Here is a 23,879-nt window from a genome sequence, read left to right as displayed (position 1 = left end):
TTTAAATTTTCACTTTACAATTTGACACAAATAAATAATCAATCAAAAGCGAGACATAACGCGAAATTCGTACTAATAAAACTTATTTAGTAATTTTTAATTGAATATTTGAATCATCTAAAAAGTAAATTTAATTAAATATGTTTAAAATTAAATCGATTTTTTTATATAGTTTTAGAAACTTTCAATCAAATAAATATCGAACATCTTTGGATGATTTTTTAGCACAATATTTAGATAAAATTGATATGTGGTTTCCTATTTATATTAATGTAAAATTAAAATAGTTTTATATACATTTTTAACTTTTTCAACAGATATATAATATCTTACATTCGACTTGATCGTCAGGTTCGAGCTATAGTATGTCACATTTGTTGTCAGAGCAACTACAATCAATTCACAATTAAATTTATACAATTGATATAGTAATTATCAACAAATATACATTCCTTATTCACGCTAAAGTAGATCCATATTTCATTTATATATGCACCTAATCGCATACAACAAATTCACCATATATATATTACTACTAGAGTATAAGATATAACATTCAATTATAGTATCATTTAACTACTACAAAACCTAACCTATTAGGTACATGCCAAATATAAGTAATGTTGAAAACTAATAAATATGACTGAGGCCGAGATTATGGATCGGATGTTGTGGTTGATGCATAGAAATCCCGAATTAGATCTAACCTGTGCATGGAGAAAGCAATCTTTATGTTGAGTAAAACATTCAGTGGTTTTTTTATAATTTAAGTATATAATATTAACATTAACAATTATACCTAAATAAATGTGTATGTATATGTGCATATATCTACCATATACTTATAACTTAAAGTTACCAAGCTTAACATTTTCGATAATAAACTAGTTATGTGAACAAAACCAACACTTCTTCTTCTTCTTCCTGCTTCAATACAATTCACAAAGACAAATCATTATACCCGTAATAATAATTTAAAACTAATCTGTAATACCTCGTAATTCAACCTGATCGTCAAGTCCGGTTGTTAGGCCCAAGCTATGGAATATTACCATAGATATCAAAATAAAACATTTACCATTTATAGCAATTAATTTCATTTAAGCATCAAATCATGTCATAATTCCATGATTAATGTGAAATACAACCAAAATCGAGTCTCAAACAAGTTAACAAAAGCTCTTAAGTTGACACGAGAACAAATAAGGACTAAACTGGAAACTTTTTCAAAAAACTGGAAATTTTGCAAAACAGGGGTCACACGGTTGTGTGCCCAGGCCGTGTAACTTACTGTGGCCATATGGACTAAAATCGATCAATTTTTCTAGTAGCCACATGACCGTGTCACCAACTTCTGTGTGACACACGACCATGTGGCCAAACCGTGTAACAAATGGGAACCGTGTGGTTTCAAAATCTTCTACATTCTAGTGATCGCACGGCCATGTTACCAGCTCGTGTGTGTCACACGATCGTGTGCCAACTCATGTGGTACAAAAATGTACCACTTTGATCCTTGTTCAAGCCAACTATTTCAAAACCTTAATACATACATTTTTGTAAACTTAAAACATGTACAAAACGAACCCTAGTAAAACGAACTCAGATACACAAGTGAATTAAGTTGCTCGTCCGGGCTAAACTTATGCCATATATTACCCAATAATCCACGAAAAAGTTTGAATCTTATTATATTACCCGACAATTTACAACTAGGCTAGATCTTATTATATTACCCGAGAATTTACAACAAGGCTAGATCTCATTATATTACCCGAGAATCTATAACAAATGGTAGATCTTGTTATAATCTGTAATAATTTCTGATCAAGCGCACATATGACCCTATTGGCATGCCAATTGTATTCTAAGCTTTTACTAAATTCACACGGGCATATATTTCATTACACATATTTCATTTTCATCCCTGTAAACTTTCATGTTTACATGGCATACCCTGTAAACTGTATTTATCACACAACAATAACTTATTTTATTGCATTTCAATTCAGTCTAATTCATATATATATACATGTATCATATATATAATTTCACATTCAATATCACAATTTCATTCCAATTCATTGTCAACACACAATTAACTCTGTAACACCCCTTACCCGTATTCCTTACCGGAACAGAGTATGAGGTATTACTAAATTTTTAAAAATTTTCGACAGCATTCCTACTTATTTTTGCTTAAACCTCCTGCAAATTTAGAACACATTCCAATATACCAACCAATTTCATTTGTATAAACACACATATAGTTTAACTATTAATAAACACTACATTTAAAAGGGAACCATAACATATATTTACATGATGATCCCACATTACATAAAGTGTCTATACATGCCATAAAATTTTGGAACACTAGTAGTAAAATACCCCAAATGTGAAGGATAGTGTAGATGATTGTCTGACTTCGTTCCAATTTCCGAGTTGTTGGAAGTCACTCGGTGCAAAATATCGTAATTTTGCACTTTACTCCACTATCTTTTATTTTCCTCGTTTGATATACTCTTCACGTCTTTCTTGATTATGGAGCTTGAAAGCTTAAAAACCCTAAATATGGCTTCCCCCTTGCTGATTTCGTTCACCATGAAGAAGATGAGCATATTTTGCCATCTTTTTCCCATTTAATTCTATTTAATAACCAAATGACTAAAATGCCCCCATTTAAAAAAAAATCTATTTCACCCATTTCTTATGTCTATTTTTGTCCATCAACTAACTAATGGTCTAATTACCACATAAAGACCTCCAATTTAAAATTTCATAACAATTAGACACCTCTAAGATGTAGAACTCAACTTTTGCACTATTTACAATTTAGTCCTTTTGACTAAATTGAGTGCCCAAACGTCGAAATTTTCGAACGAAATTTTTACGAAAATTTTCCGTGAAATTGTAGATCATAAAAATATAATAATAACCATATTTTCCCTCGTCGGATTTGTGGTCCCGAAACCACTATTCCGACTAGGCCCAGAATCGGGTTGTTACAACTCTCCCCCCCTTAGGGATTTTCGTCCCCGAAAATCTTACCGGAAAAGAGGTTTGGGTACTGTTTCCTCATAATTTCCTCCGGTTCCCACGTAGCCTCTTCCATTCCATGTTTTTGCCACAACACTTTCACTAAGGCTACGCTTTTATTTCTTAACTGTTTGACCTCCCGAGCCAAAATCTTTATGGGTTCTTCTTCATAAGTCATATCTGGTCGAACCTCAATCTCTGTAGGAGAAACTATATGTGAAGGATCCGAACGATAACGTCGCAACATCGACACATGAAATACATTATGTATCTTTTCCAACTCTGGCGGTAAAGCTAACCGATATGCTACAGGGCCAACTCTCTCGGTAACTTCATATGGTCCAATAAAACGTGGACTTAGTTTGCCTTTACGACCAAATCTCAGAATCTTCTTCCATGGGGATACTTTCAAGAACACTTTATCACCCACTTGAAACTCAATTTCTTTTCTCTTTAAATCCGCATACGACTTTTGCCGATCTGAGGCAGCTTTTAGGCAATCACGGATTATTTTCACCTTTTCTTCAGTTTCTTTCACCAGGTCGACTCCATGAATCCGATTCTCACCGAGTTCAGTCCAATATAAAGGGGTTCTACATTTACGCCCATATAATGCTTCATACGGTGCCATTTGTATACTTGACTGATAACTATTATTATAAGCAAATTCAACCAGTGGTAGATATTTCTCCCAACTGTCATTCATTTCTAAAATACAACACCGGAGCATGTCTTCAAGAACTTGAGTCACCCTTTCTGATTGCCCGTCAGTTTGCGGATGAAATGCAGTACTGAAATTCAATTTCGTACCCAAAGCTTCCTGTAACTTTATCCAAAACCTCGAAGTAAATCTCGGATCTTTATCCGATATAATAGATTTAGGCACCCCATGTAGTCTCACTATTTCAGCAACATATAATTCAGCCAACCTGTCAAGTGAATAATCAATGCGTATCGGAATAAAATGGGCTGACTTTGTCAATCTATCCACAATTACCCAAATAGCATCTTTCTTCTTTGGAGTTAAATGCAATCCTGTCACGAAATCCATCGTGATACTGTCCCACTTCCATTCTGGAATCGTTATCGGTTGAAGTAAACCCGATGGCACTTGATGCTCAGCCTTCACTTGTTGACAGATTAAACACTTTGATACAAATTCCGAGATATCCTTTTTCATGCCTGGCCACCAATACAACTTCTTCAAATCATTATACATTTTCACACTACCCGGATGAACTGACAAGTCACCACTATGTGCCTCACATAAAATGGTCTGAATTAACTCATCATTTCTTGGTACACATACTCTATCCCGGAACATCAAGCAATCATCTGAACCAATTTGAAAATCTGAGTCAACACCTGCTTCACACTGAGCTCTCTTGGCTTGCAATTTACTGTCATTCTTTTGAGATTCCCGAATTTGCTGAAGAAATAATGGTCTAGCTCTCAATTCAACCAACATTGAGCCATCATCAGATAAAGTTAACATCGTACCCATAGCTCTCAAAGCAAATAAAGATTTTCTGCTCAAGGCATCAGCAACCACATTAGCTTTCCCGGGGTGATAATCAATCACTAGCTCATAGTCTTTGATTAGCTCGAGCCATCTTCGTTGCCGCAAATTCAAGTATTTTTGACTCATCAAATATTTCAAACTCTTATGATCAGTGAAGATTCGGCACTTTTCACCATACAAATAATGACGCCAAATTTTTAAAGCAAAAACAATGGCAGCCAATTCTAAATCATGCGTCGGATAATTCTTCTCATGCGGTTTCAACTGTCTCGAAGCATAAGCTATTACTTTGCCCTCTTGCATTAACACACACCGAAGGCCATTCAACGATGCATCACTGTAAATTACAAACTCCTTCCCGGACTCAGGTTGCACCAACACTGGCGCCTCAGTCAATAATGCCTTCAACTTTTCAAAACTCTGTTGACATTTATCGGTCCATTCAAACTTGACATTCTTCTGCAGTAACTTAGTCATAGGAGAAGCAATCATCGAGAATCCCTTGACAAACCGTCTGTAATACCCAGCTAAGCCCAGGAAGCTTCTAACTTCAGTCACATTCTTTGGTGGCTCCCAATCAACAATTGCTGAAATTTTGCTTGGATCAACCCGAATACCTTCACTTGAAACTATATGTCCCAAGAATCCAACCTCACGAAGCCAAAACTCACTTTTGCTGAATTTAGCATACAATTTCTTTTCTCTCAGAATCTGCAACACAGTTCTCAAATGTTCTGCATGTTCCGATTCATCCCGAGAATAGATTAAAATATCATCTATGAACACCACCACGAACTTGTCTAAGTACAGCCGAAAAATTCGGTTCATCAAGTCCATAAAAATAGCTGGAGCATTAGTCAACCCAAAAGGCATTACCAGAAATTCATAGTGTCCATACCTCGTTCTGAAGGCGGTTTTCGGCACATCAGACTCTTTAACTCTCAACTGATAGTAACCAGACCTCAGATCGATCTTGGAGAACACTGTTGCCCCTTTTAATTGATCAAACAAATCATCAATTCTCGGTAAAGGATACTTGTTCTTTATGGTCACCTTATTGAGCTGACGATAGTCAATACAAAGTCTCATAGAGCCGTCCTTTTTTTTTTCACAAATAACACAGGAGCACCCCAAGGAGAAAAACTCGGTCTCACAAATCCTTTATCTGTCAACTCTTGTAACTGAGCTTTTAATTCCTTCAACTCAGTCGGAGCCATTCGACACGGTGCAATAGAAATCGGTGCAGTACCAGGTAACAGATCAATAGAAAACTCAACTTCTCTAATCGGAGGTAACCCAGGCAATTCCTCTGGAAATACATCTGGAAATTCACAGACTACCGGCACTGATTCAAGCTTCGACCCAGTTATATCAGTATTCAACACATAAGCAAGATAAACTTCACATCCCTTTCTCAAGTATTTCTGAGCAGACATGTGCGAAATCACCATAGGCAACTTATTCGGCTCCTCTGTTTCAATCCGGAGAATTTCACCATTTTCACACTTTAATTCAAGAATTTTCTGTCTACAATTCACCTTGGCATCATGCAATATCAACCAATCCATCCCCAAAATAACATCGAACTCATCAAATGGTAACAACATCAAATTAGCCAGGAAACAGTGACCTTGAATCATCAGGGGGCAATTCTTGCAAATCTTATCAACTAAGACATACTTGCCTAATGGATTTGATACTTTAACTACATATTCAGTGTTTTCAACAGGCAATTTCTTACTAGATACCAATTTCATGCATACATATGAATGAGTAGAGCCGGGATCAATCAAAGCAATAACATCTATATCATGAAGAGAAAATGTACCACTAATCACATCGGGAGATGAGGCATCCTCTCGAGCACGTATGGCATAAGTCCTGGCAGGCGCTCTAATTTCTGATCCTCCAGCTGCATCTTTCATCACACTTTTACCACTGACTTTGCTTCCCACATTTCTCGGCGGTCTCCCTCTACTAACAATATCACCCGATCCAGCTCTCGGCAAATTTTCTTCCTCTCTTCTCTCAGGGCAATCTCTTACATAATGCTCTTGGGAACCACACCTGAAACAAGCTCGTTTAAATCCCCAACACTCACCAATATGTCGCCTGCCACACTGTTGACATTCAGGCCGGGTGTTTCCTACATTGCCCACACTTGCTACAGAGGTAGCTCGAGTTGTAGCTCCAGAATACGACCTCCCTCGGTCTCTGCGTGAATACCCAACTGAACCAGTTGGTCGTGGATCCATCCCTTTAAACTTCTTCGAATGAGATTGAAATGTTCTGCCCATTGTCCTCTTCCTTACATCTCGAGATTCCATCTCTGCCCTTCTCTTTTCTCTACTCAGTTCTTCAGCTTTATAGGCCCGATCAACTAACACCACAAATTCTTTTAACTCTAAAATCCCAACATGCAATCTGATGTCTTCATTTAGCCCCTCTTCAAATCTTTTACACATAATAGCCTCCGTAGGCACACATTCCTGGGCATATTTACTAAGCCGAACAAACTCCCGTTCATATTCTGCTACGGACATTCGGCCCTGTTTCAACCCGAGAAACTCTTTGCGTTTTTTATCAATAAATCGTTGGCTTACATATTTCTTTCTAAATTCTTCCTGAAAGAAGTCCCAAGTAACTCTTTCTTTTGGAACCACCGATATCAATGTTTTCCACCAACGATATGCCGAATCCTTCAATAAAGACACAGCACATTTCAAACATTCTTCAGGGGTGCAAGATAATTCATCAAATACCCGAATAGTATTTTCAAGCCAAAACTCGGCTTTTTCCGGATCATCATCAACATTGGCCCTAAAATCTTCAGCCCCATGCTTTCGAATTCTATCAACAGGTGGCTTACTTGATCTCACCAATTCGGCACTCCGTGGAGCTACGGGGACCGGTTGAGGAATAGGAGGGGGTGGAGGAGGAGGAACATTCGGATTTACACGGACATATTCTGTATACCAATCACTCATCATTCGGAGGAAGGCTTCTCGAGCCTCATCCTGTCCATGTGTCTCATGTCTACTCTCTTCATGCGCGGTCCCTTGTGCGGGAACCGGCGTGTTACTTTCAACATCATCTGCCATACTTCGATTAGGATCCATTTACTATATAAAACAAAATTTTAAATTGTCAGAAATCATCACACTATCACAATAATTTTATGGCATGTATAGACTGACTTCCACACGTATTTTATTGGTCCGAGAACCGACTAAACCGTAGCTCTGATACCACTAAAATGTAACACCCCTTACCCGTATTCCTTACCGGAACAGAGTATGAGGTATTACTAAATTTTTAAAAATTTTCGACAGCATTCCTACTTATTTTTGCTTAAACCTCCTGCAAATTTAGAACACATTCCAATATACCAACCAATTTCATTTGTATAAACACACATATAGTTTAACTATTAATAAACACTACATTTAAAAGGGAACCATAACATATATTTACATGATGATCCCACATTACATAAAGTGTCTATACATGCCATAAAATTTTGGAACACTAGTAGTAAAATACCCCAAATGTGAAGGATAGTGTAGATGATTGTCTGACTTCGTTCCAATTTCCGAGTTGTTGGAAGTCACTCGGTGCAAAATATCGTAATTTTGCACTTTATTCCACTATCTTTTCTTTTCCTCGTTTGATATACTCTTCACGTCTTTCTTGATTATGGAGCTTGAAAGCTTAAAAACCCTAAATATGGCTTCCCCATTGCTGATTTCGTTCACCATGAAGAAGATGAGCATATTTTGCCATCTTTTTCCCATTTAATTCTATTTAATAACCAAATGACTAAAATGCCCCCATTTAAAAAAAATCTATTTCACCCATTTCTTATGTCTATTTTTGTCCATCAACTAACTAATGGTCTAATTACCACATAAAGACCTCCAATTTAAAATTTCATAACAATTAGACACCTCTAAGATGTAGAACTCAACTTTTGCACTATTTACAATTTAGTCCTTTTGACTAAATTGAGTGCCCAAACGTCGAAATTTTCGAACGAAATTTTTACGAAAATTTTCCGTGAAATTGTAGATCATAAAAATATAATAATAACCATATTTTCCCTCGTCGGATTTGTGGTCCCGAAACCACTATTCCGACTAGGCCCAGAATCGGGCTGTTACAAACTCATACTATATAACATATTCAATCCATTCTCACATTACGCATCATGTTCCTTATAAATCATAATACTTTCCATTTTATTCAATTTAGTCCCCTATCCCGGCAATCAATATCAACCATAGCAAACCAAGTCATATGATCATTATTATATACTCACCTCGATGTTCGATCATACAATTAACAAGTATATGCAAGCAATTAGATCTATCCCGAATCATAAAAGTACAAACTAAAAATCTCACGTCACTTGTCGACGACTCTCGGTTTTCCTTTCCCTCTCGATGGTCAGGAGTCGTCATTCGTTACGATCGATAATTTAATAATAAGAAAATATCATATTTCATTCAATCCATATCCAAATACAAAGTCACAAATCTTTTATTTTATTCAATTTAGTCCTTAAACTCAAGACAAACATATCTCTCAATTCCTATCTTCAGATTGAAATCTGACTTCAAATATTCTCATTAGGGACCTTATTTTTATATTTCTAACATATTTTATATTTATTCATTAGTCCTTAATGTAACAAAGTTAACAATTAATCTTAATTAACTTTGCAATTTAGTTCTTTTCATAACTAAGCTTAATATCTATTAAGTTCAAGCCTAATTCATCAATAAATCAACAATGAAAACTTTCTAAAATTTCAACAATTGATCAAATTGATACATAGGCTAGCTAAACCAAGCTCCCATAATCATAAATCCATAAAAATTACATGAAATTAGTTTAATTACCTTTGAAATTTTTGGTGACCGAATGCTTGATAACCAAAAAAATTTCTTGTTTTTCTTTAACATGAATCGGTTGGAGAAAATGAATGAATCCTCTCTCCTTCCACTAGTTATTATATATATCAAGTTTAATAATTAATTAATTTAACTAAGTACAATTAAATAATTAATAAGACATATTTAAACTTAATTTTATTATAAATTATACATAACGGAATTATCATCATATCCCACTACCAATATGAAAAAATTGGATTATTAACCATTCAAGCCCCTTGAATAATTGCTATCTAAGCCTCCAAGCCTTTTCCCAATTAAAACTCTATAGCGATTTAACTTTTACAATTTATCCCTAAATTTTAATTAACTACCTCTTTCGGTGAAACTACTTACCTGAAATTCAATATATTTTTATAATAACTCTATAAATATTTTTATTTAATATTTATGAACTCGATTTTTTAAAATGAGATTCCAAAACTGTATTTTCCGACACCACTGAATTTCGAGTCATTGCAATATATAAGCACAAGTTTGGATAAACTTTTGAACTGACGAGAATACCACTTATTTTCGATCATATTATTAAATTATCTTCTGAAAACAATTATAATATATAATTTAGAATTATTACTTAAAAATTAAAATAAAATAGAAATTGTAATGATTATACATTTTTAAAAAATATATAATTTAATAAAAATTATGATAATCACACATTTAAAAACAATTAGAATTTAAATTACACATATTAAGATTAAATTTTAGTACTCAATATTATTACACAATTAGAATCCACACAAAATGGAAGTTTCAATAAGATAATCTAGCAATTTACGTCGAATAATTAAACATACAAATTCAAAAGCAAAAGCATGTCCATAAAAAAAGTGTCTAATATGATTGTTCAATAAGTCCAAAAGTTTAACAAATGGATCCATAAGCAAAGGATAGTGCAATATGAAAGTTCAACTTTTTAAGTTCAGTAAAAAAAAATATAACATATGGTATTATAATCACGTGATAACTTCAAAACTTATTAAAAAATTTCAAGTATTTGTTATGTCAATTTTTATATATCTACAACAAATCAAAGTTAATTTATCCAAGCATTCATTGTTCCATCCATTGTCTATAACAAATAAAAAAAATCTTACTTTACAAGTATGATTATGACAAGTGATTGATAATTAATTATAGCTCAAATGATGAGTATAAAATTTACCTTAATATTTGTCAAGAATTTTACAATAGCATACAAAATTTAACAACTAAACTTGTAAGAAAAAACATATTAGATATAAAAAAACTTGAGATTTTATAAGAATACAGAAACAAACAAATACTAACAAGAAAATAATCTTGATCTCAACTCCAAGATGTCTCCTATTTTGATGTCAAAGGCTATTTATAAAGATTTGGAAAGAGGAAAATGATAATGCAAAGGACTTGCTAGTAATAAATTGTTAGGCCTACTTTTTTGTCATCTCTCAGAATTATTTTTAACATATTATTTGATGACTTATTGTCCTAGTTAACATTTCACAATGGGAAAAGTTCAAGAAAGTTAATTGAAAATCTGCACATTGTATATTCATTGTAGAAATTTCAAATTCAAACTTCAAATATGTTGGGAGATATGACCCAAGCATGAAAATCATTAAAATTGTCCACCAATTTAAAATTTGTAATTTTTCTCTTTATTTTAAATTTCTCTTGATGCATTTTAGAATTGGTGTTCCAATATTTGAATAGATCTTCAAATTTCATTTCCCACGATGTACACTTGAAATGGAATCCTGAAGCTCGAGAAATGATCGAAACACTAAAACATGTTATGGCAGGAAGTTTTGAAAGTATCAAAATTACAAATTTTGAAACTTATTTTAGGCCTAATTGGTACCTAAAATTAAAAATTGTAAACCACTTAATACTTTCCTAGTACCTGACTAACACTATTAAAATACGTTGATGTGACATTATTGGTCATTAATGCCACGCTAGCTTATTTAACGGTACTAGTCAAGTAGCAACAAATTGGCTTATGATTTCCATGTTTGAGTACCAATTAGGCTTATGATTTCCATGTTTGAGTACCAATTAAGTTCAAAAAAAAATTTGAGTACCAAATAAGTATAAATTATCAAGTTCATATACCTCCGCATATATTAAAAAGAATTTCAATATTTATCATTTTATATATAATCGGGGTCAAATTAACAAAAAAAAAGAGAGCATAAAATTAAAGACTAAATTGTTATTATACCAATGAAAAAAATGTCACTTAATAATCAGATGACAAAAAAATCATTTTTAAAAGTTTTAAAGACCAAATTGTAACTTCTTTAATTAAGTGATTAAAATGAAAACTTACTCATAATTTTAGTGACTAATGATGTAGTTTATTCTACTTTTAACTGACGATGAATCATATAAATATGTACAAAGATTACATAGTTACATTATTGTAATAAATAATTATAGGAGAAATGCTTCTATTTGGCAACTTACCATACACTCAATCTGAGTAAACCGATAATAAACTTTTGAACCCAAAAAAAAAAAAAAACAGTGAACATATAACAATTGAAAAACTGTTTTTATAATTTTTATAGATCAATAAAGTTTTTATAGAACAAAAAAAAAAAGTGTAGCACTAAATCTTCTAGCCCTTCATCAACATAGTCAAAAAACGAATTTTTCTTTTTATTACAGATTTCATCTATTGAATGAAATTGACACACTGTTTATTCTTTTCCCTTCACAAGGATCCATTGCTCCAGGAAGTGAAAGAAATGAAGGGAAATCACAACCACCCACCTAAAATAAACAACCTTAAGCTTTTCCCCAAATATATAACAAAGGAGCACCTCAGCTCAAGAATCAGCTTCCATAATTTCCTATACTCAACACACAACATGCCAACAATACTTAAAAAAGGGTAATTAGTAGTCAATCAACACTTCAATATCTTTGCCCCACACTTAAGTCCATTCTTATGACTACAAATATGACTCTTGTTTGCAACAATGCACACTAGATAAGTGACTCGCTATTTTTAGCATCCAACTAAAAACTCCACAAGATTTTTAAGTTTCCCATATATCATTATCTTAAATAGAGGGTTGAATCCATGCATGCTTGTTCTGTCTAATTTATTTCCTTTTTTTCATGCAACTATCTTCTCCTGATCCGGCCAAGTAGCACTACATGTAAATGCAAGCATTTATTTGAGTTTTATTCTGCAGTCACTTTTACAAACTCACTATTTATCTAGGCTGAGCCTTGTTTATGTTACTCATTGGATTTTATACAGAGTAACTCTATTAGGAGTTATGAACCGGTCCTAATTTTAAATAATAGAAGGTTTACTTCTAAATCTAAAGAACTTAGAATTCCTAGTCCAATTATGATAAAAAAATGTGTCTACCTGTTGATACTTCTATGTATTTTCGAACATGGTAGTAATATGTTGAAGGAGATTTTATTACTGAATAGAATGTTGAAACTATCATTGTTTTTTTAACTCTTCAGCTTCCTTTCTATCCTTCTCAAGGTTCTGATACCACAGCATTCACAAAGGAACAGCACCCATGATGCTATCTATTCTTGCAAAATACAGCCACACACCACGCTTTTCTTATAGTATAATTCGAACCCTAAATGAAAATAGTTTTTCATTTTTCAATCAGCCTACATTTATTTGTAAAATATATCTGTATGTTCACCATTTCCGAGAATTGCAAGTAACTGGAATCATCAAATCAAGCCAAAATTTTGAATCTTAAATCTCAAACTCCAACCAAGTCAACTGTAGAACTGTTACAGCTCCAATTAAGAGCATGATTAACCAGGGTCGTTTTAGGGAGTTACTATTTACTTTTTACCAGACTTTATTTACTATTTTTTATATTTTATTGAGCCAGAAAAAATGGTTAACGAGTCAGTAATTGAGGTCAGGCACAGAGAAAAACAAAGAGGATATTCTGAAGAAATTAAAAAAAAAAAACTCACTCTTGTCTTCTTCCCCTATTTTTCTCTTCTCTGATATTTCTCTTCCCCCTTTAGTTTATTATTATAATTTCAGATTGAGTGTATCAAGAACCTAAAGCCTTTCTATGTATTACCATGAAGAAACCCTAAGCCTCAAACCTGTTGTACATCTTGAGTTATTAAAAAAAAGGATAACCATTAGCCATTGCTCTAACTAAGATTAAATTGTTAAATTCTGATATTCGTCTAGCCTTTTATACTACCTAATATGGCTTTCTAATTTGAGCTTTACTCTCACTTCAAGAAAAGCAAAATTAATATAATAACAAAGAATGGAGAAAGACTTAAGATCTTAAAATCAAGGAGAAAAACAAACAAGCAAAAGGAGGAATACCATATGGAGTTGCAGACTCACCACATAATGATCAAGAATAAAATCACACACCTGGTCAGATATACAGTGAAAGATGCAGGATTTGCAGTTCAGAATCGCCATCCAACAATGAAAAGAGGTGGTGCAACTTCAAACAAGTGCATATTTTGCACATGGAAGTCTTAGGAAGAGTTAAGCATTTCACAAAGGATTCATGATCAAAATTCAAAAAAATATAAAATCAGAGAAAGGGGATGGGGAACAATTGCTTAATTATACTCCTACCAATAATCATTTATGTGACCTCTTCGCCACAGAATTAGTATTATTAGTAAGGTAACCTCTTCACCATAGATTTAACATTATCGGCAGTATTTGGGCACTAAAGTGTTAGAAGTTGAAATTTCACTCGGGACAGTATTATATAGGCAACAAACATCGTACGCTATGATTAAGTGCTATAAAGGTTTCAAACTAAGAACTATAGCATTTTGAGCTGATGTGAACTTGAAGTTAAAAAGCCCATAAAGTAATTAATTGGGAAACAAATAACATCAGTCATCTTCTAGTTGATAGTTATTTGGGCATCTCAGATTATGTTTATTGTTAATTACTTTCCACTTAATACTTTACCATGTCTCATTTTATAGAACAGAGCAGATACAGTAGATCAAAGACTTGGCACCTTACAGAATTGAAGTTTTTTGTAACTTACAGAACACTTTACCATTAATTACTTCATATTATTAAAACTGGACATCTTCAATTACTTGATAGTTAGTCGTATGTCTCAGATTTATGTTTATAGTTAATTACTTTCAACTTTTGCTACTCCATCATGTATCATTTTGTAAAGCAGAGCAGACACAGTCAATCAAAGACTTTGCACCTTACAGAACTGAAGATCATAAAATTAATGGGAATCGTTTAGAATTATTATACAGATTTAAAAAGTATTATTCAAGCAACAATCCTACACCATGATTAACTTAAGCATTATAAAGGTTTCAAAACTAAGATTTGCAGCGATTTGAGCTCACGTGAACTTGAAGATTAAAACCCATAAAGTAATTCCTTAGGAAACAAATCAACATTGGTCATCTTCTACTTGATAGTTATTTTTTCAGTCTCAGATTTATGTTTATGTCAATTACTTAATCTTTATCATGTCTCATTTTAGACAGCAGAGTAGATACAGTTGACCATTACCTTAACAGAGTTGAAGATCATAAAGTAATGGGAGTGATTTAGAATTATTGGAAGATAAACTTATCAAGAGCCCAATTGTACTTGACTACTTACTTGGAATCAGAATATCTCAAGTATGACTAACTAACATAGAAACTAATGATGTTTTCATATGAGACATGGTTAAAAAATTAATCAAGGTTAATTAGAATTTTAGATCAAGGCCTCTACAAGATTACATCAGATATGCATGAGGCTCAAGTCAAAAAAAGACTGAACCATACACAAACTACAAGAACAGGAAGGAAGACAATGCAACCACCGGAATTGGGAAATTTAAGTCATAACTTGCCAGATCCCATTATTGAAACACCAAAGTGAAGTTAAAATAACAAGACTAACACTAATCTTTACTATTCTTTGAGGAATGCAATTCAACATCATAAGTGGGTAAAGCTGGATCCTAGCAAAACATAACACTCCAAAAAGAAGTCATATTTGACCTGAAAGATAGTAGGCATTTTCTTGTCCATCCTAACATAGGCCAAACCCAGGATAACCCTTTGCTCAAGCAAGTACGTCCTAACATGCAACTCAACTTGGAGTTTTGGCCTAAGCTTTATCCCTTTCACAAGGCGATGAGGCTCTCCTAAACTAAAAACAGACAGGTAGTCAACAACCTAGCTTGATACAAGTATTCATAAGACTTCCTAGAATACGTTTTAGGAGATCACTTACTGTCAAACTAACATTTTTACCAACCTCTCAATTCTAAAATTTTGGACAACAATAAATTTCGGACGAATAGCATTCGACATAAAAATGTAAAAGCTTAATTTAACAGAAGATATAAAACAAAACCAGTGTAAATAAGGCAACGTATATAATACCTTACAGTTAACTAATTTCAAGGGGGCGAAATTACAAAAGCAAAAGTTTACCGCAAAGCTGAACACAATCTTACCACATCTAAAAAAGATGAGTGTCAAAACCTTCCCAGTGAACTTTCAGCCATTATGTTGTCTGCTTCGCCGAAAAAAGGGAGGTTGAATTGAAAAAATCTATTATAGAAAAAGAAAAAAGAAATTCCACCAGTATAAAAATCAATTCTACAAGTTTAAAAGAATTGTGACAGTATTAAGAATTGGACCGGGAACTATTAGAAGGTAACAAAAGGAAATTATTTTAGTATTAAAACTAGTGAAACAAAGCATTTAAATGACAATAACTTCGATAAAAATTTTCTTGAATTCCGGTTAGAAGAAATATAAATTCTTTAAGGCAAGGATATTGAACCTATAATATTATCATGAATTAAGAGGTTGGAAACAAACCACCACAGGATGGAGATAAATTTCACCCCTTGCTAGTTAGGAGCAGTTCAATAGTCTTGACCAGAAGCTTATTCTTTACACCAACAATGGTTATCCTCTACCATGGAAGATCTGTCATAACCTAAGTCTTCAAAAGTTCATATAAAAGCTACCAAATACAAAAGCCATTGATCTTCCGCTTATGGTTCTAATTTTTCTGCTTCTGGATTTCAATTGAATGACCAAGCAGGCCCCATTTTGATGTTCTTTCCATTTTAATGATCACTTCCACCAGTCAAACCATGCATAGATCCTCAAGTTGAATTTATATCCTAGACTTACCTAGATTACAGAGATCAAATGCTTTGGGCCCATAGGTTTAGCAATCTATAGTACAGACATTTCCTAGAAACATAATACAGCGCATTAAGCAATCCTAGCTGCAAATATGACAAGGAACTAAGGATATCCGTAATCCTTAACAAGTTGTATCATTAATTTGTTTTGGTATTAAAAATGTTTAATTGAGTAAATGCGGCCAGTTTTAAATATAACATATTTAAACATAGATGTGTATGCCCCTGTATATATTATTATTAGAAATCATGCAAAAGTCAAAACTGTTTTATTAAAAGTAGTACTGAGCACTAATATTTAGATAGATTTCAGTACCTGAAGTGTACTTGAATTACAGAATATAAGAAGCATGTTTTTAGATATAACTAAAATTCAAATGCAACTTTAGAAACTATACAACCTAGAAATTAATTATAAAAAGCATATGAAGCCACAATATGTACACTTGTTTATATCAATTTAAGAACAACCCCTCTCTTTTTGAAGGTAAGTGGCAACAATGGTTGGTAGAACAAAGGCATCTGGCAACGGAAAGATGTTGGCCAACAACCTTCTGTTATAGAAGAAAAACAAGTTTGCAAAGGTTGCATGATTAATTCAACAATGAGGAAGGTTAAAATTGTTCATTTAAATGCCACTGTCAGAAAAGGACTCTAATCCTAAAACACCTAAACATATTAAATTGAAAAAAAAAGAAAAAGAAAGCTTGAGCCAGCACTTGATTAAAGAATGCAAGCAAAAGTGCACACATTGGATCTACGTTGGTTCAACCTAATAAACCTATGGATAAGAAAACACAATATAGATACATACATACTAAAATATACCATCTCAACAAAAGAAGCACTAGTTTAGAACATCCTGATATAGCAAAAATATTTTTAACTAGATAATGCTGCAGTCGCCACAAAATACTGAAAGTTCTAAAAGCAAAAGATATCATATTAGAAAATTATAAAAAAAAAAAAACCCAACAAACTTAACTGCCACTGAACTTCAGTTCCAAAAACCATCTCCATTAACATGGCAGCAACCTGAAATGACAGGACCAGCATAAACCACCCAGAAGTAGAAAAGAGGCAAGGGTGACTGACCTACATCACTAAGTGCCAAATACCAAACCGACAAACTCAATCCCAAGCCAGCAAGGGAACAACCACAATCTATGGGACAGCATATATCAAGACTTAATCTTATTTGAGTGGCTTTCAAATTTTGCATTCCTTGACTTGTTTGAATCATTGCGTAGGGAGTGATCACTGGAGGTTCTACAAAACAAATCAACAGAAAAAATAAATAGATTTTTTACATGTAAGCAGATGAAGGTTTAGATACCACCATGCAAAATATGAAAATAGAAAACTTACTGTTTCTGTTTCTTCGCATTTTGTTTGATGATCGCAACCATATCCATAGCCATCTTCTGGTGCTCCCTTGTTTGTGAGTGCAGGTCCAAGCCTTCAACTGTTTCACAGTCCACTTTACAAATACGGCACCAACCCATGCTCACTGGTTTTCTCTTTCTCAAATTTTCAAATGAATCCATATCACCCTGAAAATACCATCAGTCAAAAACAGATCAAGAGAATAAACATATGGAACTCAATGATATACGCTTCCCAAGCATGCATAGATTACATTTGACCAGAAAAATGAGAAACATGATGAATGAACAGTATTTTTGTATAGAACAAAACCAACACTTAACTGTATAGATTCCACCATCAATAGGAAATTCTCGAAGTGAATAGCTGCTTCTAAATCCTGGCTCTCCAAGTCGTGGTTGACGGAAGTTTCCAGGCCCATCAAATTCCCCCATTTGTTCATGGCTAGAAAAATCACCAAAGCCAATAGGTCCTTCCATCCGCAACTGACCAGGCATGTTATTACGACCAAAATGTTCACCCCTTCTAAAGTGTGGAGGTCGAATATCTGGACCAAAATGCTCTGCCATGTGGTCAGAACTCTCGAACCCACCCCTATGTATATGCCCAGGAAAACCAGAGAATCTATCATTGAACCGGCGCTCCCTGCCATCTATCTCATCACCAGGATATCCTCCAAATCTGTGTGAGGAAATACCTGAGTATTCTCTTCCTGGACTTCTAGAGATAAAACCATCCATACGATGCCGACCATAGCCAGTAACTGTTCCAAGAAAATCTGGTCTGCCTAGAGTATCTTCAGGAAGACCAACTGGTCTTTCTCCTGCATCATCAGGATGATATGGTGGCAAGAATCGAGAAGGACCAGAGCCAATCATAGGATCAAAATTCAGACCGCGAGGTTCCTTGTCATGAGCCCAAGGTCCTGCATCCTTAGCAAAACCATGAGGACCTCTATCAATAGATCTGGTTGATGAAAAGTAGCTCCCATATTTAGGAACAGGCTCAGTATCTAAATGAGAAGGCCTAGAAAATTGTTTAAGATCTTCGTCAAATTGTCCCTGATCAAAATTCAACATGTTTGCAGGACGTTGCTGAACCAAATGACCCTCAGGGCCATATGATGGTGCACCATGCGAGTCAAAAGCATTAAGAGATGGGGGACCAAATGGTGGATGTAGAAGAGTTTCACCTTGAGGTATCCTAGGAGCACCAGAAACAGGACCTTGATTATAAGGCCCTTGAGGGCCATAACTAGGTCCTCTGCCAAAGGAAGGAGCAAAATTTTCAGGTGGAACTAATGTCTGTCCAGGGCCCTGAGGCCTAACTTGATTGGGAGGAAGTCCTGGTGGAGGTGCTTGTAACATTGCAGAAGCAGCAGATTTTTGTTGGTTACTATTAGACCCATAAGGTATCTGTAGGGGCTGCTGCGGAAAGCTGCCAGGCTGCACCTGACTAGATGGAGGGATACCTGTAAATTCATTTCCAGTAGGACCTTTAGCAGTACCTTGATCTTGAGGTTGAATTCTTTCTCTCTGCATCTTCCCATTCTGTTCTTCACCAAGCTTAGCCTCCTGCAACGTGGGAGTTTTCAGCAAAGGGCCATCCTTAATTTTATTTTCTTCGGCCTTTCGCTCAACATTGTCAACATCTTTCTGGTCCTCAATAGCCTCACCCTTGACCATATTCTTAGAAAAAGTATCTCTATTCAATACAAGATCTGTCCGTCTAGATTCTTGTGTCACCTTAGTAGATATATCAAACCCACTACTGTTATCCCCGACATCACCAGCAGGTTTTTCATCTATAGATTTCATATCACTATTGGATTTTGAAGAATTAGTCTTGACCACATCACTTCCAAGACTAGATGCCACATCGAACTCATTATCTTCCTTCTTAGCAAATCCCTGGGAAGATAAATCTGCTTTTTGCTCAGCCACATGTAAAGTACCATGATCTCCCGGCACCTCTGATATTGGCTGTGAATTTAATCCAGATTGATTGTTGGTTCTAAGCACATTATTCTGATAAGAAGATGGCTGGTTCACACCAAGCTGCATAGGTTTAACCAGCATACCAGGTGCAGACTGTGGATACGGCTGTGATTGTAGTCCATGATTTGGTGTCATAGGTCTTCCAGTAAGAGTAGGCGTTGGATAGGGCTGCACAGCATGCGATCCTGCAACATTTTGCTGCGGTTGTGGATAGGCATGAGGAGGCTGCAGAAAGGACTGAGGGGGACCTGGGGGGCGTATTTGAGATTGCAATGACTGTTGTTGCTGCACAAAAGGGCCTTGCTGATGCATTTGAGGCTGAACCAAGCCCATCGGTTGGGTTGACGGAGGTTGCAATGACTGTTGCTGCTGCATATATTGCTGAGACATAAGTGATGTGGGAGGCTGCATAACTGATTGTGTTTGAACTGAAAGCGGATGTTGAAGAGAATGATGATGAGCTTGTTGCAGCATAGGACCAGGTAAAGGCAACAAACCAGGCTGTTGTTGGTTTGGAATTTGAGCATGAGATTGGGGCGGGCGCATCTGAGGAGGTTGCTGAGGGTATGAATTCTGCATTTCAGCAGGATGTTGCTGTGGATGAAGGCCACTTTGTGCAGGCATGTGCATGGGATTTTGTGGTGTTACCAGCTGCATTTGCTGGTGAGGCTGTGATTGTGAATAAGACTGATGACCTGTCACAGCCTGGGCTGCAGGGTGCTGTGTCTGAGGCAACAAATTTGGATTCAAGGGCTGGCTTGGTTGAGGATGTGGTTGCAGCAGGGGCTGCGGCGGGGGAGGGGGCAGAGGCTGCAGCTGCTGCGCCTGTGGCTGAGCTTGTGAATGAGGTTGAGCTTGAGGAACAGGATGAAGCTGGGGCTGTGGTAGTTGAATCTGGGAATGATGTTGCTGATACTGAGGCATGAGCCCATGTTGCAGTTGAGGTTGAATAGTTTGGACCTGTGGATAAGGCTGAGCTTGAGTAAGTGGCTGAACCTGAGGCTGGGAATGGCCCTGGGTTGTTGGGTAAGTTTGTGCTGGAATTTGAGAGTGTGGTGGCATCGTATGGTGAGTTTGCTGCTGTTGATTGGCTTGTGCTTGGTTCTGAGGTTGAGCAGCCACAGGCACCTGAACAGATAAGTGTGAATGAGTCTGGGCCTGTAGTTGAGGTTGGAGTTGGGGTTGGGGTTGTGTCTGGGGGTATATTGGATTCTGTCCAGCCATTTGTGATGCATTAACCTGCAAAGGTTGCTGCTGTGGAAATGTCTGCTGTTGATATGGGTAGTATTGTTGATAATATGGGTCATATCCAGAATACTGCTGGTAGTATTGCTGAGACTGTTGTTGAGACCACTGTTCTGAAGAAACCACAGCAACCTGGGAGGCAGCTTGAGACTGAGGATTTGGATTGGCCTGAGGATTGAGGCCCTGAACAGGTGTACTGGATGTTGTAGCTTGAGATGCCTGGGCCTGAGAAGCTACCTGAGTCTGATCAGCAGCTGCTGTGGTGCCTGAGGCTGAAATTTCCTGACCGCCCTCAGCCTGCTGTGCCTGAGGCTGCACCCTCTGTCATTAAAAGTTTGATAAAGTCAAACTTACCACAAATGTAAATAAAACACAGTCCAACGTCAACACAATGATTCAATGCACTCACAGGGCAATTTTGCGCATGTTCTTGAACTTGACGATGCACAATCTGAACACCACACCGATTACATACAACGGGAGAATTGCCAAATACACACCCAGAACAATGAGCTGTACATTCAGAAAGCGGACCCTGCCATGTGCAGCCACTCCTATGGTAGAGGCAATGAACACTGATCTTCCCAATGGTGTCAGCAAGTGCCTTATTTGACTCAACAAGCGGCTGTAATTTGGAGTAGAGGGAAAGGTCAATGAGAAGGAAACAATAATCTTAAGAATACAATAAGAATCAGTCAGCCCAGTGTACAAGACGTACCTTAGAATCCGCTTCTGTTACCAAGTAACCATCATAAGGACAAGCTCGAGTGGTGCTGACAACATATGTTAAACATGGTTTGCAGTAAAGATGGGTGCATTGCGATTGTAATGCTTCATTTGGGTAGACAAGTAAGCGACAAACAGGACAGAAGTATTCTCCGGCCAGAGATTGGATATTCAGTATGCACTCATTATCAAATCCCATTCTGTCCAAGAAATTTGTCTTCAATTTGCAACGAGCATCAATTTAATTAGCCTTTGAAGACAAAAAGAAATTAAAAAAAAATCCCCATTTGCAGAGTAGCAGCAGTAGTAAAATCAACAATGTGGCTATTAACAAAAATAATGCAGTTAAGAAGACAAGTTAAACAATCAAAATCTACAAACTGTGAGCAGAATAGATAAAGAAATTAATCAAATTTCACCAATCTTCACCATTAATTAATGATTTATCTGAAAGAAATAATAACCCAAATAAATAAAAGCCAATCGAAAACGATAGTCCCTCCTGCTTATGTGAATCAGAAAGGAATATTCAGCATGAAAACCAACACAATATAAAGAAAAGCAAACATTTCCCCACTCATTTTTCAGTTTTGCAAATCATATAAGCAGCTAGAAAGGGAAGAGAAGATGGTATACCTAAAATTTATATTCAGATTTCGATTCAACTTCCTGTTAATCCCTAACTGAAATTGCACCGGCAAGCCCAAATTAGGGGTTTTTAGAAAGTAATAAGAGAATAATAGTAATCAGGTAGAGTAAATAGCACGCGAAAGGTATAAGGCACTGATAAGAATCTTACATTGGAGATGACGAAGAGCGGCGTGCAGGAGACGAAGAAAGACTGAAACAAACTAAGACTGGGAATATCGATTAAGGTTTTATATTTTTTAAATAAAAAAATAAATACACAAATTAAAAGGAAAATAAATTCTACTACCACGGTTAATTTGGTACTTTTTCATGCTAAAATCAATGTTGTCTACACCAAATTGGTCCATCGGATGGGTTACATTAATTGAATTCAATTAAAAGAATAAAAGTTGAACTAGAATAGAATTTTATATTTTTTAAATATTTTTTTAAAATTATTAATTATTAATGTTATTGGAATAAGGGTGTTCACGTCCTAGTTGTAACCTGGGTTCGAGTCGCACTAGTTGCGCTTGTTGTTTAGATTATATCCTATTATTATAATTCATAAAAAAAAACATTAGTTAAAATCAAAACATTTTTTATCTAAGTTTTTGGAACGCATATTTAGTTTTGATGTTTAAATTGATGCATAAATTTTTGGATAAATTATCTCGTTAATCATTTTAGAATTAAATCATTTTTATTTTGGTCACCTAAATTTTTATAAATATTTTAATGTAAATATTAAATAAATAATAATTTACGAATTTAAGTTCAATTATCTAATTTTTAAACACCTACCAAAATTAAGAAATGAACAAACATAACAAAATATCATAAATCTATTCCAAAGCTAATAAAAAATTATACAAATACATTTACTAAAAATATGCTACGTGCCACATTTTTATTGATTATGGTTGGCTTTTGATTTTAACCAAAACAAAATTGATAGTTTAAATACTTTTCTTATCAATATATATCAACATGGAAAAAGGTACAATTTTACATATAAACCCCTAATGATGTTACTATCATTAATTTAGCATTATTTCTTAAAAGCACTTTTGAGACTAAAAACACTTTTGAGATAAAAACATTACTAAACAAGATGCATTTAAGATTTTCATAAATGTTTTTGAGATAAAAAAAATTGTTTTGGAAAATACTTTTTTAACAAAAAACAGAAGCATGAAATTTTAACTTTTAT

General features: G+C 35.1%; 1 protein-coding gene across 5 annotated transcripts; it reads right to left on the bottom strand.

The window, feature by feature from the left end:
• Nucleotides 1-12,045: 12,045 nt before the first annotated feature.
• Nucleotides 12,046-22,928, bottom strand: LOC107949954 (mediator of RNA polymerase II transcription subunit 15). Of its 5 annotated transcripts, none has more exons than XR_005911431.1 (9): nt 22,836-22,916; nt 22,673-22,719; nt 22,029-22,253; nt 21,720-21,935; nt 18,392-21,631; nt 18,051-18,235; nt 17,668-17,951; nt 15,978-16,074; nt 12,046-12,359 (listed from the first exon to the last, which is right to left on the bottom strand). XR_005911431.1 is itself a non-coding variant. In XM_041090261.1 (7 exons), exons 3-7 carry the CDS (start codon nt 22,233-22,235, stop codon nt 17,864-17,866), a joined length of 3,936 nt encoding a protein of 1,311 aa, XP_040946195.1. In that variant the 5' UTR covers nt 22,236-22,286; nt 22,673-22,719; nt 22,836-22,928; the 3' UTR covers nt 17,551-17,863. The 5 variants fall into 5 exon arrangements, 2 of the variants coding, with proteins under 2 accessions (XP_040946195.1, XP_040946194.1); XR_005911430.1 differs by lacking the exon at nt 12,046-12,359 and having other exon boundaries at nt 15,824-16,074; nt 17,668-17,717; nt 17,782-17,951; XR_005911429.1 differs by lacking the exon at nt 12,046-12,359 and having other exon boundaries at nt 15,824-16,074.
• Between the last annotated feature and the right edge of the window lie 951 nt (nt 22,929-23,879).

The sequence above is a fragment of the Gossypium hirsutum genome, chromosome D03, assembly GCF_007990345.1.
Source record: "Gossypium hirsutum isolate 1008001.06 chromosome D03, Gossypium_hirsutum_v2.1, whole genome shotgun sequence".
NCBI classification, from domain to species: domain Eukaryota; kingdom Viridiplantae; phylum Streptophyta; class Magnoliopsida; order Malvales; family Malvaceae; genus Gossypium; species Gossypium hirsutum.
The sequence above is the reverse complement of the archived record's forward strand: the minus strand, read 5'-3'. Positions and strand labels throughout refer to the sequence as shown.